At 37.9% G+C, this 23,649-nt stretch overlaps 1 protein-coding gene across 4 annotated transcripts in view; it reads left to right on the top strand.

The window, feature by feature from the left end:
• LOC134678794 (maternal protein pumilio) overlaps nt 1-23,649 on the top strand; it is a 354,476-nt gene that overhangs the window by 309,198 nt on the left and 21,629 nt on the right. For all 4 annotated transcript variants that reach the window (XM_063537489.1, XM_063537487.1, XM_063537488.1 and 1 more), the window contains 3 exons: nt 15,106-15,628; nt 19,228-19,411; nt 20,375-20,472. In XM_063537489.1, the coding sequence (XP_063393559.1) occupies nt 15,106-15,628; nt 19,228-19,411; nt 20,375-20,472 (805 nt within the window). The remainder of the gene's footprint in view (nt 1-15,105; nt 15,629-19,227; nt 19,412-20,374; nt 20,473-23,649) is intronic.

Genomic DNA, 23,649 nt, shown 5'->3' with positions numbered 1-23,649 from the left:
AATCATGGAGGAGAAGAGGCTCGTGATATTTTTTCCCCCAGCACCTGAATTAGTTATCTTTCTAAATAAACTCCATTTTCCTTTTTTATTCGTTATCATGCATAGGGGGATAATGGATATCGTCACTGATATTTGATAATCTTTGGAATACCTAATGCGTGATAGATACATCTTCCCCACTGTGTGCCTTCAAGGCCATATGGCCATAATACCCCAACTTGAACCGGCCATCTCTCCTCTTCGTCCGGGAGAGAAGACCACGCCTAAAATCAAAAGGTATCGTCTTGGGTCGTCCCATTCGTTTTTCGTCCAGTTCTTAAATTAGTCATATTCTGCTTTCGTCACTCATTCTACATTGAAAGCCACCGACGATTGTGACGAATGTTTTTTTTTTTATTATTATGAATGGGCTTACTCATGGCCACAGACTCGGCTGCCCTAAGCAGAAAACAAGTATCTCGGAAATTTTCAAAATCGGGTTTTTTGGATTTTCGGAATCTACAATTTCAGGCGCATCTTTCACCAAAAAAATAATTGTAAAATAATACGTAGTTTTTAAAATATTCATGTTTTCAAAATTCAAGCATCTTTTTTTGACCCTGTATTCTACGCTAAATTCAAGTATATGTCTCATTTCTACGCTAAATTCAAGTAACTAAACAGAGATACTTGTAATTCATATAGATGACCGAGATACTTGAGTTTAGCGTAGATATTCGTTACTGCAAATCAGTTTATTACAATGGTAAAACAAGTATCTCCCAATAGAATCTGCAATTTAAGTTAGAAATTAGTTACATAGTTATACAGAAGGTACCTTGTTTAAACATATACATAGAAAACAAATTTGCTTAGCAATATTAGTGTCAAAGGCTAACACGTGAAGAGTCTGTGAGATTTAAGTATAAAGAAAAAGTGTTGTTAAACCAATTAAAATTATCTGTATTGTCTACCAGTGGCGGCGCGTCCATAAAAGCCGATTCCCATCGGCTTGCCTGTTTTTGGATGTTTGGGCAGAGTTGTATAGGAAATATGTAAGCCAAATTAGCCCCGGCTTGCCTATGAATATGTTTGACGCGCCGCGCCGCCACTGTTGTCTACACTTCTACAGTAATGAAAACAGAACACTAAGTAGAATGCATGAGATAGACGCCTACGCCAAAGAAAGAGAAAATCATAATCATACTGTAACCATGCCAAAGGTTTTGTAAAAAATAGAAACAAATAATAACTGACTGGATTCAATTGACCAAAAGGGAAATATTTAATCCAGAAATAATGCCAATAATTGAATTTTTATAAAGACATATATGTGGTAATGTGAATCATCTAAGATCAATCTCGAGGAGTCTTTTAGTAGAGTTAGACCAAGAAAAGTCTGCAGAGATTTTGAGAGCACACTCAGTGCCAGTGTTATTTATATCATAAGTTCATAGAAGTTTGACGTTTAAAATAACACCTGCACTGCGTGTGCTGTCAAAATCTCTGGAGACTTTTCTTGGTTTAACTCTAGCCACTAAAGAGAACCACCAATTACATACCATATTAATAGGTAACATAGCCAAGAATCGATATTGCTTTATAAGAAATAGGTAAAACTGACTTGAAGGATTTAATTAGATTTTTACTTTGTTACATAAGTAAAGTTAAATAGTAAATAAAGTAACTATGTACCTAAGTATTTATCTATGCAAGTATGTATATCGTCGCCTAGTACTCATAGTACAAACTTTGCTTAATTTGGGGCTAGGTCAACGGGTGAAAGATTGTCCCCAAATATTGATTTTTATGGACTCACCAGCTCTCACCATGTCATGCACTAGCCTCAATCCTATCAAAGACATCTGTCAAATAGGACTATTGAAAATTCAAGTGCAAGTCGGACTCGCCCACCTTACAAATTTAAATTATTTATTTTTTTGTACTTTATAGTTTTCAGATTATTCCCTTTACTACATAACATACATATAGTGCAAGACAATATTACTTACCAAATTTCATAGTTCTACTACCTTTTTACTTAGGGACCCTTTAAATTTTGATTTCCTTGAGAGTGTCGAATACCTACGTATTTTGGCATAAAAGACCGTATCTTTATTTACGTTAATTTAGAAGTTTGATACCACCCATCCACGAAGACAGAGAGTTTGTTGAAGGAATGGGATATTGTATCACAAAATGATCTCTGGCAATAAATAAAATCGGTGAAATCGGTACCAATAACCATGTGTCAGAAGGTCTGAGGATGGCAACATCAATTACTAATCAAAAAAAGGTATATTTTCCAAGAGAAAATGAGTTTTAAATATAAATATTTTTTTTATTTTTTTTCAAGCATTTTATTATCTAACAGAAATTTTGAAGTCGACAAACCTGAAAGAAATAAAAATAGGTTTTCGGTAGCTTATGTCATTAGCTTTCATTTGATACCATTTCCTTTAGAATTGCATGAAAATTTGAAAAGTTATTGAGCGGAGAGCCAAATATGTTTAGTATTTAAGATGCTAGAGTGCTTGCTATTTCAAAGCTAAACACAAGATACTTGAATTTGTGTAGAATGGTTCTGAGATTTTCGGGCAGTAAACTACACAGAAAACATTTTATGCCTGTACAAAGTTTTATATACAAGAATATAAAAAAATAAAGTCTGTATAAGCTTAATTTTATCGCCCTTAACATAGTGGTATAAAAAGATGTTACATTTTAGACCAAATACCTAACAAAAAAGACAAATTACGTTTTTTTGCTCTCCTCAAAAATTTGTCAAAACGGGGTTACTTGTTTTCTGCTTAGGGCAGCCGGACTAGCCGAGCATAACATGAGTAGCATAGCATGAGTGACGAAAGCAGAATAGGACTAATTTAAGAACTTGACGAAAAACGAATGGGACGACCCAAGACGATACCAATCAAAACAAGTTGATACTCGAACTTCATTCTTATGTAGGTTAGAACAAAACTACAACCGTATATTTTGCACCAAAAGCAAATGACACTATTAGAATAAGACACACAGACATGGCGGAAATGTGTTCCATGACAATATTTACCAATAACCTGTAGTAGTTTATGTTACTGCTACATAATAAAACGCGTCCTTTAAGATATTATGGCTTTTGTTTAATTTCACAAATTTTCAAATGTCGGTAGCGACCCTTAAATATCAATTTAAAAATATAAAAACTAGAGTGTTTTCTAATGCAATAGATCAGCGGTCGGCAACCACGGGCCGCATGCGGCACGCGAACCTCTCACTTGCGGCCCGCGAGCCTCCCTGGCTATTTTGTATGTAATATTGTCAAATGACAATGTCTGATAAAGTCATAAATATTAACGAAGTGCGGCCCGCGTCCACTTCGTTCACTGCTATGTGGCCCTTGGCTGCTAAAAGGTTGCCGACCGCTGCAATAGATCATAATTACGCCTTTCTTTGATATTACAAACTTAACGGTACGGTAGCGACCACTAAATATCAATTTAAAAATTGATAAAAGATCTATAGTGTGTTTAATGCAATAGATCATTTAATAGAGCGTGAGACTACAAAAAAAATCAGTTCTAGTTTGAATCACCCTACCGTACATGTACCTACAGTCAACGTTAAAAATATGGGTGTAGACAACTTACTCAAAAATATGTCCCATAGTTCACTGATTAACTTGATAAACTTAATTCACTGACATAAGGCCTGAGTTACACTTGTAAGTTTTACTTACGTAAGTAGGGACACGGCTATACTACAGAATGAGAGATGAATATCGTTATCTCATTCTAACAAATAGCTTTGTCCCTACTTACGTAAGTAAAACTTACAAGTGTAACTCAGGCCTAAGAGTTATGGGACATATTTTTGAAATGATTTGTACACCCATATTTTTACCGTTGACTGTACAAGGAAACACACATGATACTAGAGACAGAGGCAAACAGGCGGCCTTATCGCTAAAGAGCGATCTCTTCCAGAGAACCTTTAGGTAACAATTGCATAAACAAAAATATAATTTAATTATTATCGCCATCTTCCTTAACGTTTTTGATGCGATTCGTTTACAAGTTTGCATTTTTATACTAACATTTTCTGATGGAATGTTAAAGATTCATTATGTTTAGTGAAATTACATTTAACGGCTGAAAGCGAGAGATAAACGTCCCTGGTCGGGGCCGCAACCCGCGGGGCAGATAAACTCGTTACATGAGGATACGCCAAGCGCGGGCGGCGCGCCGGCAGCCGAGAACACGCCAGCCGCCGGTATCTTTGTAATCTCGTTGTGATTCCCATTCCCGTCGACTCTGATTCTCTCCCCAAATTACCTTTTGTACTTGATCGACAATCTAATTTGCTACCAAAGTGAGTTTTCTCTATTTCTGATACTTTTACCTCTTGGACAAACATCCAAACGATACTTGTACAGAATTGTAGAGTGGTGCCTATTTTGCTGGAAAGCACGTCACGCTTCGCCGTTGTCGCTAAAAGCTTCTTGTTGACGGAGCGTTCGATTGTAGAGGCACGGCTATATTCTTGTATTTATAATTGATTGCTTTGTCACGTAATTTGTTTGCCAACGCCTTCCAAGATAGGACGAGAGATTCTCAGGGGAGTAGCGTGCTACCTTCCCTTTCATTATCGCTTTTGTAAACAGTTATAGTATTTTATGCAACCGTTGTTTAAGAGAGGTCAAAAAAGGCGAGTGGCGTGAGTAACAATTTGAGGCGAAGCCGAAATTTGTTAATGAAGACGCCACGAGTATTTTTTGACTCAGTTAAACAACGTTGCATACAATACTCTTTCTACGACAAATCACTTTGAAATTAAATTATAAATATGACGAATGTTTTTCATTCAAGAAATAGTAAAGAATGAATGAATTAAAAAAAACATGTCTATGGTTCACTCATCTGTCAAAGATGACAATTAAAATTAGGTTGGCAACAATGTATTTCATACAATATTTTTTAAGTGGTGATTACACGAAGTCTCGTAAAAGTGCGAAAAAGATACTGCGTGTATGCACTAATTCTTTTTTGGGGAATAGACTAAAGACTTGTTTTGACAACTATAAAGTTGGGATCAGACGGTTCACTCAGATGAATGTTCACTCGAGTGAATGTTTCATTTTCCTTTCATTTCACGTTCACACGGCTGCTGGAAAGATTATTCATTTTTTCCTTTCTTTCACTATGGCATCGAATGAAGTTGTGCGTCTTGGTATAAGTTTAATTTGTGATAATTTAATAAAGATTATAACAAACAAAATGCAAAGAAAGCGTCGTCGGTATAGGCTGCGACCTTGCATCACAAGAAGAAATTTATTTGGAGCCTCGAATACATTGCTGAGATAACTAGCCGATGAAGATCCGAAATCGTATAGCGGATGACTTAAAGTAATTATGTAGGACTTCTATTATTAGTAATACTTAGGTCCGTTAATAGCGAAAGAAAACACTTTAATGAGAGGCAGTATACGTAGCCGAATAAAACTCTAAATTGTACTGCTATACCTTGCTACTGGCGAATGAACGATGAACGTTCATTTCTGTGTTCACAACTGTTTATTTTTTGTTCATTCGGAGTGCGAGTGAAAGATGCCGAATGAAAATATCCAACATTGTTGAATTCTTTCTCTAATGAATTCATTTTTCATTTTTGGTTCATTTTGTGTCCAGACGTGCCACTTTGAGTGAAAGATGAATAATGAAACTATACCTCGTTTTTTTTAGCATTAGAAATTAGGTAAACAATCTTGATGTGTCTTTTAATTGACAAACACATTTTAAAAATAAGTTACGGCAAATATGTAACAATTATGAATCTAATATGATCATTTATATTCTTCTGCTTTCATAAGTAATAGTTTTTGATTTTTAAAAAGCGTTTTTCAATTAAAAGATATGTAAAGATCGCTTACCTTCTTGCAAGTTCTTTCTAATGCTAAAAAAAACGAACTATAGAAAATGAACAAAAATGAACCGTCTCATCCCACCTTAAGATAGGGCTTTAAAGGTGTGTGCACGACCCTTTAATTTAAATGACAAATAAAAGTGCGGGAGTAGAAAAAATATTTTCTACACAAAAAATATATCTGAATTCAAAACGCAAAACTCTCTTGCTTTGCGAGCTATGCCAGGTCTCATTCTTTCTTCCGGTTGGGACTGTAATTTAAGCTTACGAGCCGAATTCATCATCATCATTATTCACTTGCCCTTTTCCCATTCACTTGTGGTCGGCGCAGCATTGTCATTTTCTTTCATATCCTGCTTTCGTTTCATATCATCTTTCTCAGTCTTTTCCTTTCCTCTTCCATCCCTTCACCTCCACACCTACATTTATACCTAATAAGTACCTTTCGCATCACATTGCTTCCATCCCTCTTTATCACATGCCCAACATGCACATTATTAATTAAACGGATGAACCGTTTAATTATCAGCCAGGAAATGCCTATTTTCTCCTCCACGGTAATATTGTTCTATTTTTTGTCATTAAAGTATGTAATATAGCAAGACTAGAATGTAACTTCTGGACCTGCTGTTTTTTACTATGTATATTGTCGTTGAATTGAAACAATTTATTCACAAGGAAATTACAAGCAAACAGACTCTTTTATGTTGGCCAAATATTTATTAAAACGTAATTAGTAACGAAATAATGTCGACTCACAGTATTTACACTGCCGAGATCTACCAGATGAGCCAGAGGGACAGAAGCGGAGCCCGTCACTAATAACCTCGTAATTGGTATCGGAAGCTCGGTGCAGCCGGATTACTGAGCGTCTAATTGAATGCGAGGCGTTACTGCCACGGCGCCTCGCTGCCATACCTTACGCCAGAAGATACTTAATTCCGTTGCGGTCAAGTTGGTCTATTTTGTGCCGTGTGCACGTGCGCGACCCGCGCTTGACGCTTGCACCGGCGCCTCGCTCAATTACATTGCTCCGATGAATTAAATTGCCGTAGAGCCGAGAGGCTGCCGCCGGAATCAGTTAGAAGATCAAACGTAACTCCGGCCCAAATGAGACTTTGGATTTACCCACCGCAAAGTTACGACATTAGATAATGATTCCGTGTCAATTAGCTAATGAAAAATAAAAGAGGGTGCGATACCTAAAGGCAATGAAATTAAAATTACGGTGATGGTTCGACGACATCTGTTTTAGTAGTCATATTTCAACATAATGACGAATCGATAAAATATCTTTTATTTTTCTACTGTAATTTTGGGTTGACCGATCTTGAGAATAAAGCAGTTATTTACTACTGTAGCCCTGTTTAAAATAACATATTTTATAGTTAGGGTAGTTAGGGAAGTCTCGATCCCGACTCAAGATTTGCTAACGAGCAATGCCCTCGCTAAGTGTAAGGCCTGAGTAGACGCTCGAGTTGAGCGTGCAGCGGGGCGGGGCGTGTGGCGTGCATGTTAAACAAATGCAAACGTATAGGAGCGGCCTTAGTGCACGCTGCTCAAATCACTTGTGAGCCCGACGCCACGCTGCACGCCCCGACCAACGCTCCGCTCCGAGCGTCCACTCAGGCCTTACATTAAGGATACGGGTGATCCTGTGTCCGCGGTGACATGTGCGATAGTTATGTATGATTATTGGTGCCAAATTTGGCTACACCATCATCATCTCCATCTAGTGTTGCACGTGCACAGATTGTGATGGATAGTGGTCGCGCTATTGTTATTTACTCTGATATACTTACAAAATTACTAAAGTTACTTTGTTAAATTTATAGAGGAAATAGGTACCTATAACTTCGAGAAGCGCTGGTGGCTGGTGGCCTAGCGGGAGGAGCATGCGACTTTCAATCAGGCCCCTATTTCACCAACGTGACAGGTGCGATAATTCGACAAGTCTCATTGTTGCTGACGTCACAGGCATCCATGGGCTACGGTTATCGCTTACCATCGGGCGGGCCGTATTCCTGTTTGTCACCATCATTGTATTATTTAAAAAAAAACTTTATTATATCGGCAAAAAACAGATATTTCTCTTGTGATGTTTATGATGATAATGATGACAATTGTCACAAGATTTCAAAGAACTTTCGGTAATTCTTGACAGCAAATGAGTTCTGTGTCGGAATTTCGTGACAATTGTCGTATTTCTTGTGACAATTGTCATTAGCTTCGCAAAATAAATACTTATTACTGGCGATATAGTGGAGTTTTTTTTAAATTAACATGTTGGTGGCAAACTACCACACCGCCCGTCTGATGGTAAGCGGTTACCGTAGCCTATGGAGGCCTGTGACGTCAGTAACAGTGATGTCGACAAATGCGACATTTGTCACGTTGGTGAAATAGGGCCCTGGAGGTCGCGGGTTCAAACCCCGGGCTCGTACCATGTACGAAATATCATTTGATTTTTACCAGTCGCTTTCCAGTGAGGTGAAGGAAATCAATGTGGGGAAACCGGACTAATCCTCGCTTTCATAAAAACTAGTGCCTACGCCAATTCTTGGGATTAGTTGCTAAGCGGACCCCTGGCTCCCATAAGCCGTGGTAAAATGCCAGGATAACGCGAGGAAGAAGATTATCTATAAGGCACTTGTCCCACCGGCGGCGATGAGCGATAAGCGAGTAGAACGATAAACTAGAAACGAGTGGGCGAGCGGCGAGAAGCGAGTGCTAGCTCCAATAGTTTTGTCGCTCGGCTATAGGCGAGTGTTCGTGTGCGATGGGCTATTACTCGCGTCACTCGCTCGGGCGGTGCAGCGTAGCCGAACCAAAGAATATATACTCACTAGGAGAAGAACGATAACTCCATACAAAAAATGTCCCTTTCAAAAGTTCGTTTATACTACTAGCGCTCTGGTAGGATACCATTGTAATTAGAATTGACAACCCGTTTAGCCTAGCGGGTATTGGCAGTAATCCAGTTAAGGAAGCTAATGGTCCTGGGTTTTGGTCCTTGTGGGAGAGGGAATTTCTTTTTGTATTATTGGCAGCTCGTTGAATAGTCTGAATTCACTGTATTCCCTTCTAAAGTAATTAACATTTTGCATCCAAATTCTTCGTATTTTTCTTCCGTCTATTCAGAATTGCTGCTGCGACTATACAGGGTGTAATTTTTTACGTGATACAAAATATGTTTTTCTAACTCCATAAACAACTAGCAATTGAATGCTCCTACTCTAGTTGAAATCAGACAATTTTATTTTTTATTTTTTTATTTTCTCTCGTGATATTTTTTGTACTTTTAAAGGATATTATGATATTAAAACAGCTTTAAAATGTAAAGTGAACTAAATTACTTTTCAAAGTAGCATAAATCACAAGTCATTAAACATTTTTTGTGATTTATGCTACTTTGAAAAGTAATTTAGTTCACTTACATTTTAAATATCTTATAAAGCTGTTTTAATATCATAATATTCTTTAAAAGTACAAAAAATATCACGACAAAAAAAAATTGTCTGATTTCAACGAGAGTAGGAGCATTCAATTGCTAGTTGTTTATGGAGTTAGAAAAACATATTTTGTATCACGTAAAAAATTACACCGACAAAATTCACCATCATCGTCGTCTGAACTAGACAACAGTAACCGCTCAAACGCTTTGCTTAAATTCATAGCAAATATCTGCACTGAACTACACGCTGAAAAATCACCGCTGATTGGTCTCGCAGCTTGAGTTCTACTACGAAGCGAGCATCGCCGAGCGAGTACCGCTGAGCTAGTTTTATCTTATCGCGGCGACAAACTAGTAGAGCGAGTGTTCTCGCCGGCAGTGTGAACAGCCAGCGATAAACTATTAATATATGTGTCTCTTTTACTGACATTAGAATCCTAATCTTTTGTTCGTTTCTTGGGCGATAAAATCGCCGATAGTTAATCGGTTACTCGCTCTTGGTGGGACAAGTGCCTAATTTATTACATAAAATTAGAGACGGTTTGTATTTATATTCCTTTGTTTTATTGTTCGTAGTTGATTCTGGTTTCAATATTGGATTTGGCTGCGGTTAAACGGGGGCAAATGTGCCTTATTGCGGGGTGATTGGTGTCGAGCTGTGTTTTATTTTTATTAAGATATGATTGTTACAATCAAATCAATATTGTGTTGCGATTAGGACAATTTTTGTATGAGTGCGATTGGTCGGCGTAATGAGAAGTTGAGAACATGGTTTTGCAGTGGACACGAGTGTGTCCAAACTGTAGGCAATTTTTTATGCATTACTTAAAAGGCGAGTACTCAGAAGCGGGTACACGCTGGTGTTCTATGTTGAGCCTGTCTTGTTCCATAATAGCTAGCAGCCATGTGGCATGTGGCATGCGGGTGGGCACTTGCAATGCAAACAGCATTATACAGGGCGTTTTTTGAACAACTAATCATATTGTGCGAGGTGATTAGGTAGGGTAGGCCATACTGAACAACTTTTTCTATGGGACCAACTCCGAAAGCACAATAAAAATTTGTGGCCGTTTCACACATTTTGGTCGAGTGGATAACCATTTTCTATGGGAAGGCCAATTCTTTGTGGGGTTTCGGGGTTGGTCCCATAGAAAAAGTTGTTCAGTATGACCTACCTAATCACCTCGCACAATATGGCTTTCGTTTCTGTAAAGGTCGCAGTTCAAACCTAACCTAACCTACTTTTCTAGTAGCATTTCGTTTCTGTAAGGGTCGCAGTGCTAACCTATTAACCTAACCCGCTTAACTAATAGTTCAAACCTAACCTATTTTCTAGTAGCATTTCGTTATGCTACTAGAATTGCTTAGGTAGGTAAGAGCTGCGGGGTACGGGGGGTTGAGCGGGAGAGGTTAGTAATTTTGGCATAATTTTACTTTATTTGGTAATATGTATATACATTTCTAGGTAATCATAGTGGTTTATTTAGGTGAACATATCGCATTAATTTCTTCATGATTTGGTAATCATTCAAAAAAATGGTAATTTTGTATTACACATATCCTGTACTCCACCTTTAATAGACTACATTTTTATTACTATCTATCTATATATATAAATGCAAGTGTCCTGACTGACTGACTGACTGACTGATTCATCAACGCAGAGCCGAAACTACAAAAGCCAGAAAGTTGAAATTTGCACACCAGATTGCATTTATAAAGTGTACAAGAGATAAGAAGCGATTTTGATAAATTCAACCCCTAAGGGGGTTAAAAAGGGGATGAAAGTTTGTATGGGGTTAAAGTTTTCTTTTAAGCTAGGAATTTAAAACTTCGTAAAAAGATATGTCATTAAAATACAAGAAAACTAATTTCAGTGTTTTTGAAAATTCATCCCCTAAGGTGGTGAAAAAGGGGTTGAAAGTTTGTATGGAAATCAAAAAATTTTTCGAGTGGTGGACTTGAATCTTTGTATTTAGGGATATTATTAGAAGACAGGAAAAGTAATTTCAGCGTTTTAGAAATTTCATCCCCCAAGGTGGTGAAAAAGGGGTTGAAAGTTTGTATGGATATCAAAATTTTTTTCGAGCGCGGGACTTGAGTCTTTGTATTTGGGGATATTATAAGAAGACAATAAAAGTAATTTCAGCGTTTTGTAAAATTCATCTCCTAACAGGGTTAAAAAGGGGATGAAAGTTTGTATGGGGTTGAAGTTTTCTTTTGAGCTAGGAATTTGAAACTTCGTTAAAACATATATTATTAAAATACAAGAAAACTAATTTCAGCGTTCTTGAAAATTCATCCCCTAAGGTGGTGAAAAAGGGGTTGAAAGTTTGTATGGATATCAAAATTTTTTTCGATCGCGGGACTTGAATCTTAGTATTTGGGGATATTGTTAGAAGGCAATAAAAGTAATTTTAGCTTTTTGTAAAATTCATCCCCTAACAGGGTTAAAAAGGGGTTGAAAACTTTAATCCATTACTAATGCTTTGAAAATTCTTAGGGAGGCATAATAGCCGATTAAAAAACAAAGTAATTGCAACGTTCTTGGAATTTCAACCCCTAAGGGGGTTAAAAAGGGGATGAAAGTTCGTCTTCAGGTGCAAATTTTATTTGAAGCTAGGAACTTGAAACTTTGTAAAAAGGTATTAAATTAAAATAAATTCATCCCCTATGGTGGTGAAAACGGGGTTGAAAGTTTGTATGGATATCATACATTTTTTCGAGCGCGGGATTTGAATCTTTGTATTTGGGGATATTATTAGAAGACAATAAAAGTCATTTCAGCGATTTGTAAAATTCATCCCCTAACAGGGTTAAAATGGGGTTCAAAGTTTGAATCCATTACAAATGCTTTGAAACTTCTTAGAAAGACATTATAGCCGATTACAAAAAAAAAGTAAGTAATTGCAACGTTTTAGGAAATTCTACCCCTAAGGGGGTTAAAAAGGGGGTGAAAGTTCGTCTTGGGGTGTAAATTTAATTTTAAGCTAGGAACTTGGACTTTTTTTTTGCAAAAAAAAGGTATTAAAATAAAAAACATGAAAACTAATTCAAGCATTTTTGAAAAATATACCTCAAGGTGGTGAGAAAGAGGTTGAAAGTTTGTATGGAGATCAGATATTTTGTGAGTGCGGAACTTTAATCTTTGTATAAGGGCATAGATACCTATTATGAGAATACAAGAAAAGTAATTTCAGCAACCAACATCAAAATCCACTTGAAATAAAACTTCATACAACTTGCTAAAAAAGAAAAGTACTTAATTTCAACATTGCTTGAATATGAAAATTATAGGTACCTACTAAAGATGTAAAATGTTGAAGTTAAGATTCCACGCGGACTAAGTCGCGGGCAACAGCTAGTACATATATAAAACTTTGAAGTAGTGTAAATGAAAGTTAGACCAAATCAATTTACTCCAGAAATTACTTCAAAACAAGTGACAATTTAGAAGAAGACATTTATTGTAAAAAACCTTCTACATACAGCGCCACTTTAGTTACAAAAAAGAACTTGCTCACTAAACAGTTAAAGCATAGGTACATTCAGGTACAGGGTAATTGTTAAAGTACATGTTACACAAGAATAGACGAGGCCACAAGCAGAGTGGAAAAGAAAAGAAAAAGGAGTAAGGTAATTAATTACTATAAAAGAAATTTGGGCGCCGCTATAGTGGCTACAAAAGGACACCACTCAGCATATATATAGCATATAATACCACAGCGCTGGTGTTCTGGCATTAATGTTATAATGGTATTGGGGTAAGGTAGGGTAGGGTAGGGGATGGTATTAGTAGGTATTATACATATTATTAGACATTATAAGAGGTTGAGAGGTTGTATTATAATAGAACGTATGATACTCATATTCGGCAAATTTGAAAAAAATCATGAACAGGGTGACCAGTGGCAGATTTCCGATTTCATAATTTGATAAAAAAAAACTAAAATATATAAACCAAAACTGTATACTTATATAAAAAGTTGATGAATGCGGATAAAATTTTTTGAAACTCGTATTTTCTACCGAGCTTCCAATAAGATTAGCTGACGGTGCATCGCAGTATGGCGTATATTAAAACAATATGGCAATTTACGCCTAGGAGCCTCAATCTGATTTTAATTTATTGTTCTGAATTTTTGATCCAGATAAATTACTACGGTCAGCTGACAGATTAAATCCGTAACAGTTTTAGAAGAAAAAATTAAAATCAAAGTCAGGGTCTTGCAGTACTAAATAAAAAGCCGTTTTTAGATACGCCTCAATAGCACGTGCACGCTGCTCTGGTGGCCAGCGACCCATTGTCACTAATTAATCCGCAACACTCACGAAACTAAAAAAAACCTTTGCGTCTCCTTAGCACTACGCGTTCGAAAATTATTTGGATTTGAAATCGGAAATCTGCCACTGGACACCCCGTACCTAATATTCTATACTCTGGTAAAAAACTTTTAATTCTGACGGTTTGAAAAATCCACGGGACGCAACGAGCACGGCAATTGCAGGCTAAAAAGATATTTTCTTAATTGGAGTATAAATGTGAACAGTGTCTTGGAGTGACGTTTAGGCAGGCGGAGGTATGTTGTTCCAACACTTCGTGGCAGAGTACGAAAGCGCGAAATGATGCTGAACTGCCGTGTCTCGGACAGTTAAGTCGAATTGCTGTGAAAATCGACTTAATTGCAACGTAATTTAAATACTTAAACAATTCACAACATTTCCTGAAACTGTTCTTATACATCATTTTGTATAATTTACCGCCATCATTTTTGATGTAGTTTTAAAAACTGCCCCGTCTCGTCATATATTTTCGGTGACGCACGCTCACGACCTCAGTATTAAAAGGCAAGACGAGAAGACGTGCTAATAGAAACCAATACTTGTTATTTAGATATTACGTAACGAAATTTCAACGACTAAATCTATCAATTTAACATTTCTGCTCTAAAATCGTTACCGGGCTCTTAAGCGGATTTTACTGTTTAAGACGATACGGGACGATACTCTCCACAAGCACTTGGCCGGTTTTATGATACCAAAACCTGATAGACGGCTTTTACAAAACATTAGACCATACCAGCCGACAACGAGGTCCCTTTTCTTTTATACTAAACTTTACACTTTAATGTATCTTATAATAAGTTTTTGGCAAATATACATTTTTCGGTACAAGCTATTATCGCTGACTGTACTATTCTTACCACCGGCAACTAATTACCCATAGAGACATTTCTAAAAACCCCAAACACAATTAGGTTGCCTTGTTTCATCACAGAGTTCCTTTTGCCACCTCCTGTATACATCATCATCAGCCCGATAGTATCATAATATTCCAGTGCCACGTGACTTACTTATGTATGCAAATTTTCAGCTCAATTGGAAATCGGGAAGTGGAAGAAGAAAGTTTGTAAAAAACTTGTCTCTGCCAAAACAAAATTTAGATTAATATGGGGTAAAAAACGTCGATTTTTCTGTATACGAAGAATACTTACTGTACGTGTGGTTTGAAACAGCATGTGCGGCGGTCTGCGGCTAAGCTTTGTTATTATCTGTTTAAGCCATTGTTTTCATTAGAGCGCTAGCGCCCAACGACACCGCTGTAATAATGTAGCACCAACAATTAACAGCTGCCGCCACCTAACTATAAAATCATGCCTACACCTAAAATACAGTCTTTAATCCTAGAGGGTAATTAATGGCTTTAAATATAACTAAAATAAATAATTAATGGGATTAAACCTTTGTTTCAGCAACTGTTCCGATCGCAACAAGCAGCGGCAGCCGGTGGACAAGCAGCAGCAGCTCAACTGCAGCTTTTACAACAGCAACAGCAACAGCAGTTCCAACTACAACAACAGTTAGCAGCGCAACAGGCATTTACGCAGGCGCCTTATGTCATAAATGCTGGGCAGGAAGGTGCGCCCTATGTGAGCGCGTTAATCACTGGAGTGCCCCCTTATTACGGAGTGGCAGCCCCATGGGGAGTTTATCCAGGCCTAGTCGCCCAACCTGCCCAACAGCAGGGTCAACAGCCACGCCGACCTCTGACGCCCCAACAAGGGGAGCAGCAAGTGAACGGACAAGGGCAATACGTTATCCCGTACTATGACCCCGGATCTCTGGTCATGGGTGGACGCAATGGCACGCCGTTAAGACTCGTGTCACCAGGCGGTGTGCTAGCGCCGCGTCAGTATCAACCGGCACCTACCCACCCAGCCGCTTCTGCCGCCCCGCCCGCCGGTGCACAACCCCAGCCACCACAGCAACAACCTGGTATGTACACAAGTTAATTCTTGCGTGCACCTTACGCCCTGGCCACGACATTGCGCGACTGGCTTCGGCTAAGGCGTTAACCATAGGTTGGACCGAGACACAGCGATCGGACCTTTTGTTCCCAGTGTTTATTGTCAGTTCATACATTTGCCACTAAACGCAAGTAGCAAATGTACGAACTGGTGAACACGCAATAAAATAAACAGTAATCAGTGGGAACAAAAGGTCCGATCGCTGTCTCGGTCCAACCTATGGTTGTCGCCTTGATCGAAGCCAATCGCGCAATGTCGTGGCCAGGGCTTTGCACATAGGTTGATTTTCCTGATTTAGGCGGCCAAAATTATTTTATGGTGTAAATCATTTCTAAATGGAACGAAAAATACGGAAAAATGTTTTTTCCCAAAATGCATTTATATTATCATAACTAAATAGAAAAATTGTGAAAAAATTCATAAAAATATATTTAAAAACTATATTATGTAACTAAAAATTGACATTTAATCTGACATGCATTATAATTACTTATAATAAACAGATGTAAAAAAAGGCAATTATATTTTCTTAATGTAACAAAATAATCGTATAAATATTTAGAAAAACAAAAAGAACACAACTACAAGTTACATTTATCGACATGCCTACATAAAATAAACACAAAAATGCGTTAAGTATAAAAGGATAATAGAGGGACAAAAATATTAATTGTTCTTAAAGTCAAACATTCTCATTTTTTTCACTTCCCAAACATTCCTGTTCGTGCAAATATGATTCAGCACACAACAAAAGGTAGATTGTCTCCGGCAGAAATGCTTTGCGTCAGGATGAAGTCGAAAATGAAGTAGACAAGTTAAATGTGATAAAATATCAATTGTGAAGGGGCCCAGTGATTGCCAGTCCGCCTGCAGTCTCTGGCCTTATCGAGCGGCCTGCCGTCCTAGGCCAATAACGTTCGCACACATAAGCGATTATTGCCTGCCGGCGCTGCCACCTCCGCGACTACAGACTAAAGACCATACAAACTGAGCATCCGGGCCATAAAACCCGCTGTCAATAAGGAGGCACAACAACTACACGTGCTTATCGATGGATTACTACCTGCGTTGGAAATTTCTCTGTTTTAGCAAAATTTGTTTACCTATTTGTAAACATCCGATTATAGAGTGGTCATTAGTAGTTACTCATTATTTAAAGGAAAAAATATGTATCGAGACCAACATCGTGTAATTATAAATTTACAAGACGACAGCGATTCTGATTCTTCGTCTGAGAATGAGAAGTAATGTATATTAAATATATTGAAAACGGGTCACTCACGTATCTCACGGAACGGACGGTGTGTTTCACGGAAGTTTTGTTAGGAGTAATGTACATACTTTAATGTAGTATTTCTGTGTTATAATTGTCTTTGTATTTTTTACATTTATAAAATAAACAATATTGTTCCTATTTAATAACAATTATAAGAAAATTTAATAATTAATCAAATTTTTACTTTGTCAGCATGTTTTATATTAGTGTTATTTTTTCCATTTCCATAGCAGTTGAGAGACTTGGCAATCACACACAATGCTTTACTCGTACTCGTATGTAAATTCTTCAAACTGCATGTAATTAGGGCTACCTACCTTATGTTCAGATTACCTATTTTTAATAGTTGACGATGATCCTTATATCATTATGATAGTCGAGTGTGCTCAGGTAAACTACGGCGTTTACTGAATAAGAGATTTCCTTTGGTTAATTAATCTTTGTGTTCCTAAAATAGATTTAAGAAGTAAGAAGGAACCACCCAGATTATTGAGGCTTTAAGCTTTAATAACTATCCTATGTTCTTCCCCGGGATTTTCTTTAGGACGTCACAATCCATGTAATATAATATAAGAGAATCCGACGAAACAAGAATCCGGCGAATCGGGAAGTACCTAACCTTCCTCGGGACTCAAAAAATCTCTAACAAATTTTATCTAAATTCACTCCTTTTCACACCCTTAAGGGATGATTATTGAGATTAAAAGTATGCTATGTTATTCCCTGGGACTCAAACTATCTCTGTACCAAATTTTAACTAAATTGGTTTAGTGGTTTAAGCGTGAAGAGGAATAAAAAAAAGTATTTTATTCATATTTTATGTGTTTTTACTTCAGAATGGTGTCATTGTGATATCGTAAATGAATTCGGCATCCCCGATTTATACAAAAACGATACCAAACTTGACCTAATAGGTTAAATGATATAGATATCAAGATAAAGTTGAGAGTTACATCAAAAATCTTGGTGGCTCCACTTCTTCAATCCATCCTTGGGTCCTAAGGACCAATCCTGCCAAAGAAAATAATTGTTCACGCGACGCCGTATTTTAGGACCCCACACTCGACTATGGAGCCGTGCAATGGCCAAGTCATTATATGTATTAAAAATTAAGATATCTAATATTGATACGGTTCTAACACTCCCTGATATTGACTAAAATAACAGACTTGGTTTCACATTATATTTCAATACTTTTTTGTAGTAGAAGAATTGCGTTGTGAGACTTCTTACATGTAATGTTTTTAATGGGATATGATTTATTCTCTTTTGTTTCATATTTAGTGAGGTAAGCAGTGTCACCCAATGTATGGGACGTGCAAATTTTGGTATCGGATGAATTCACTTGGCACAGATGTAGTATATTTAGGTAAAGCTAAGCCAATCCAGCCCGGTAGCCTTCCGCCACCCCTTGGTGGGTAGGTAGGGGGGCATCCAAAGTTACACGCCACATATAGGCTTCTAATTACCTATTTTATTTACCTCGAGTTTGGTATCATTTCCAGATGAATCGGGCATAAGGAATTCATTTTTGAGACATTTGATGTACAGTTTAATAGAAAAAAATAAAAATAGTGACGACCAAATCAAAATCGGTTTGCAATTTTTATATTCAACTATTACTATTATCAGCCGAAACTACAAATGCTAGAAAGTTGAAATTTGCACACCAGGTTACATTTATAATGTCTACAGGTAAGTAGCGATTTTGAAAAATTGAACCCCTAAGGGGGTTAAAAAAGGGATGAAAGTTTGTATGGGGTTCATGTTTTATTTTAAGCTAAGAATTTCAAACTTCGTTAAAAGATATATTATTAAAATTCAAGAAAACTAATTTCAGCGTTTTTGAAAATGTATCCCCTAAGGTGGTGAAATAGGGGTTGCGAATTTGTATGGAGATCAATAAAGTATATGCGCATATTATTAAAATACAAGAAAAGTAATTTCAGCATTTTTAAAAATGCATCCTCTAAGGGGGTTAAAAAGGAGTTCAAAGCTTCAATCCATTACAAATTACTTTGACTGCCCCCTTTGCCTACCTGCCAGGAGGTGGCGGATGTCTACCGGGCTCAATTAGCTTAGCTTTACGTATATTACAGCTGTGCTAAGTGAATTCATCCGATACCAAAATTTGCACCTTATGACACTACTTCCCATACTATATCCTTAATTGCATAACATAATCAAACCAAAATTTTGAATTGAAAAATAGAATGGGGTATTTATGTTGGCGATCTAGCTGCCACAGTGAAGTTGAGGAGTGTGCAGCACAAAGGTGTGTCGTGTTGCAGGCGGGGCAGGAGGAGCGCGTCGAGACTCTCTCGAGTTCGGCGGCGGCGGGCCGGCTGCCGCGCTACAGGAGTACGCCCGCAAGTGGGGCCCGTCTCCACTGTCGCCGCCGCTGGGCGCGGCGCTCGGCCCAGTCGGCCTTCGCCCCGTCTCTGCTGCACCTGGAGCTGAAACCGCTAAGTACAGGTAAAATCTATATGGTCCAAAGCTCCCTGACCTACGTGATTTTTAACAAATCCCTGTTTTTTAGGGTTCCGTATCTAAAAAGAAAAACAGTACCCTATTACTAAGACTCCGCTGTCCGTCTCTCCGTCCGGCCTTCCGTCTGTCTGTCTGTCACCAGACTGTAACTCAAGAACCGTGATAGCAAGACAGTTGAAATTTTTCGATCAACTATTTCTTGTTGTTATTCTCTCCTATCAGCCAGGAGACAATAGTAGCATAGTTTCTTAGAAGAGCTACTGTACCATGTTCTACAAACGTGCTTACGTAGTAGATGTCCCATTATAGAAAGGCCTTATAACTACCAAAAAAAATCAAGTTTAGTTTATTTAAATACGAAATAACTAGTATTTTAAGAGTGACTCAAGAGACCGTAACCATGGCAACTAGTGACATGAAAAAGTTGATTCACCCAAATAAACGAGTTTGAGTTAAAATTTTACTAAAACATCATTCGCACAAGAATCTACCTAATTTTATTAGAAAACAATGTGAAAATAGCCTAAATAACTAATGTGGGTGGTATAGAATCCAAAACCCGACAAATTGATGTTTTTATAGGTTAATTGATAACCACTCAACCGTCCGGCCCGCGAGACTGTTTTCCTGTCAACCGTCCGGGGTTTTTTAGCGACGCACGCCCCGCGCAGCGCATTCACAATTTTCTACAAAAATTATAACTACACTGCCACCTAAATTTTTTTAGAGCTAACTATTTAGTTAGGCTACGTTGTCGCATCAAGAGAATTAGTAAATAATGCCGAAATATTCCGTTAGATGGCTATGAAATCAATTCTTTCTTCCACCCCTTTGGATAGTAAGGTTCCCGCGGACGGTTAAGAGCATATTTTTTTCGGATACTATACTATCGTCGGACGGTCAAGTGGATAATGATATATTTATTTACCATATTTAATATATTTTCAGAGCGGTAAGCAGTTTAGCACAGGGACTTACGTCAAATGCAATGTTTGGTTCCTCGTCGTCATTGCTAAGCAAGTTAAGCGGCGTCGGCACTATATCAGGTAAATATTTCGCCATATTGGTAGGTATTACCCGTTTCTTCCACGATTACCCCTAGAAGTAAAGTTGAACACGTCAAAACTTGGCATATAAGTAATTGTTATTTACGATACCAGTGCGGAAAATAGGAAACCTGCGCAATTTATGTAAACACACGTGAATCGTACAACGTTATACATAGAGGAGAGACCAATTCGTAGAAATTACCTTATTTACAATTTTCGTAGGACCGAAAAGGTTTAGGTATCATTTGTCGGTAGTGGTTCAACATACCGTGTGGGGTACCTAATGAAAGGGCTACGGATGGGGATACGCGGCCAGTAAACCCGTTTCTCACCGAGATTTGTAGCTTTTCTCAAACTTGCAATAAAATAATAATAAAAAAGTTTTTCTCGATAATCTCATTTTTGGTACAAAGCTTTTATGCTGACTCTTCTTTCCATAGGCAACTAATACTCATCAAGACAATTCTAAAAACCCCAAACACAATTAGTTTGCGTTGATTTATCACATAGTTCCTATGGCTACCTCCTGTCTCCATCATCAAATCAGCTCAATGGTACCATAATATTATATTGTCACCCGACTTACATACTCGTATGTATGCAAATTATCAGCTTCATCGAAAACCGGGAAGTGGGTCAAATTTAACTTACAAGATTTAACCCGTACAATAATAGTTTATGTGACTGCTACATAATGAAAGGCATTGAAACTCGAGTGTAGTTTTATGAAACGAACGAAGTGAGTTGGGCCACTTCATTGGTGCAAAACACAAACACAACGCCGATGCTCTGCGTATCGATGTGGTTCAAGAACTGGGAGCCGATTTTTGAAATTCGACCACTCGATTTCGTGTATTTCGTTAAATGGTATCTCCACTACTAGGCGTTTAAATTCTACTAATAGAACTGAAATCGAGTGCTCAATACCACTAGATTCCAAATTTCGATCGCTCGTATTTCAAAAATTAGCATTTCGCCGTTTTCCACCGAATTTCGAGTGACGAAATCGAGCGATCGAAATTCAAAAATCGGCCCCCTGAATAGAAATTATATCAATTTCTATAGAATATTCACTGATGCGTCAAAGTGCGATAAAAAAATTGGGCTGCCTTTTTTGATCCTTTTAGTGCCACAAGAGCACAATATAAAATTTCAACTGGAGTTTCTATAATGACAGCGGAACTCAGTGCGATTTATCAGGCTTTAGTGTTTATTGAAAATCAAAACTATCCCTATGTGGCAATTTTCACAGACAGCAAAAGCTCCATTCAGCATTTGAGCCGGTGTGCCTCAGGCGAACGGTGCTTTTCACTGGTATACAAAATCTTAATGCAAATTTTTAAGCTCCGAAATTGCGGAAGGTGTTTAAAAATACATTGGGTTCCGTCACATATCGGCTTGATGGGAAACGAGGAGGCTGACCGGTTGGCGGCAGCGGCTGCTTCTGAGGGAACTGAGGTTGATGTCGCTGCAGACCTCTCAGAAATAGTCCCAAAGTATAAAAGTAAAATGTATGGTCGCTGGAAGGAGTTTTTGATGAAAGGTCGCAAGAGAAAGGAATTTGGTACAAGACCATTCAATGTGAGCCTCCTGGGATACCCTGGTGGGAAGTGGCTGACTTAAACCGGGCGAGTATTGTACGTGCCCACAGGCTTCGGTCCGGTTACATTCCATTAAATAAGTTTGCTGATCTGATGGGGAAAGCAGAATTGCCCAACTGCGATATCTGCGGCTCCGTCGAAGATGTACAGCACTTCTTAATGGAATTTGTCCGGACTCGAGACAAGAGGGCACAATTATTTGAAGCTTTAAAGAAATTGATGTTGGAGTTTTTCAGTCGATTTTGGCGGAACCCCTATCTAAAACTGCAAAATTAGTATACCACTTTTTTGATAACTAGTATAAAATTTATTGAAACTCATATAATGTAGAGGCCCAACGGAGCCGATATGTCCCGTTTGATAAAGGTTCTTTTTCAAGAACGCTGAAGCGCTGGTGGCCTAGCGGTGAGAGCGTGCGACTTGCAATCTGGAGGTCGCGGGTTCAAACCCCGGCTCGTACCAATGAGTTTTTCGGAACTTATGTTCGAAATATCATTTGATATTTACCAGTCGCTTTTGGGTGAAGGAAAACATCATGAGGAAACTGGACTAATCCCAATAAGGCCTAGTTTATTTACCCTCTGGGTTGGAAGGTCAGATGGCAGTCGCTTTCGTAAAAACTAGTTCCTACGTCAAACCATGGGATTAGTTGTCAAGCGGGCCCCAGGCTCTCATGAGCCGTGGCGAAATGCCGGGATAACGCGAGGAAGAAGTAGATAAAGGTTCTTTTAAAAATAAGTAGATAAAAAAAAAACTTGCGGATATGAGGTGGCGACTCCGAAATATCCTATCGCACATTTTACACGAAACCTTTAAACCTTTAAAAACAACAAAACAAATTATTTTTATACCTATTTACAAACTTATTAAATATATTAAGAACGGATCACTCACGTATTTTAAGTCAAAAAACGTTCGACATGTTTTACTCCGTACCGAGGAGTGTCATCAGGAGCCTGTGATTCGAAAAGCGGGAACTTTAGCGTTGCTAGGGTGTCATTCACAACGGTTAACCAAACTTTGCGAGGAAAATACTAAAGAACTGTGAAACATGCCAAATTAACGCTACTAACTCTCGTATTCATAAACGCGCTACAAAGTCTCAATTAGCGCTAAATTACCCTATATGTTTCTTGTGAATGTATAGTCACGGAATTTGAATGTTTGTCACTTTTCGTTTATATGTAATGGTATTATGGTTCATACAGTCAACGGTAAAAATATGGGTGTACAAATCATTTCAAAAATATGTCCCATAACTCTTATGTCAGTGAATTAAGAACTATGGGACATATTTTTGAGTAAGTTGTCTACACCCATATTTTTAACGTTGACTGTACAACGTTAATAATTTTCAAAGTGGTTGAGAATGAGCACCCCCTTGTAGTTGAGATAAAGTTACAAAACTTGGTGTACATTATCAGCATAATAAGTGTAACCAAATAAGAAGGTGCCGCTTCTTCTAGCTAGTTTGCATTTTTCCCATACGATTTTCAAACAAATCGAACCACTAGTTTATCTACAAAAAAATCAACAGATTAAAAAATTTTTTTTGCCTAATCCAAGGGGATTC

This window comes from Cydia fagiglandana, chromosome Z, assembly GCF_963556715.1.
Source record: "Cydia fagiglandana chromosome Z, ilCydFagi1.1, whole genome shotgun sequence".
Classification (NCBI taxonomy): domain Eukaryota; kingdom Metazoa; phylum Arthropoda; class Insecta; order Lepidoptera; family Tortricidae; genus Cydia; species Cydia fagiglandana.
Note: the sequence above shows the minus strand (reverse complement) of the source record. Positions and strands in the feature narration are given on the sequence as shown.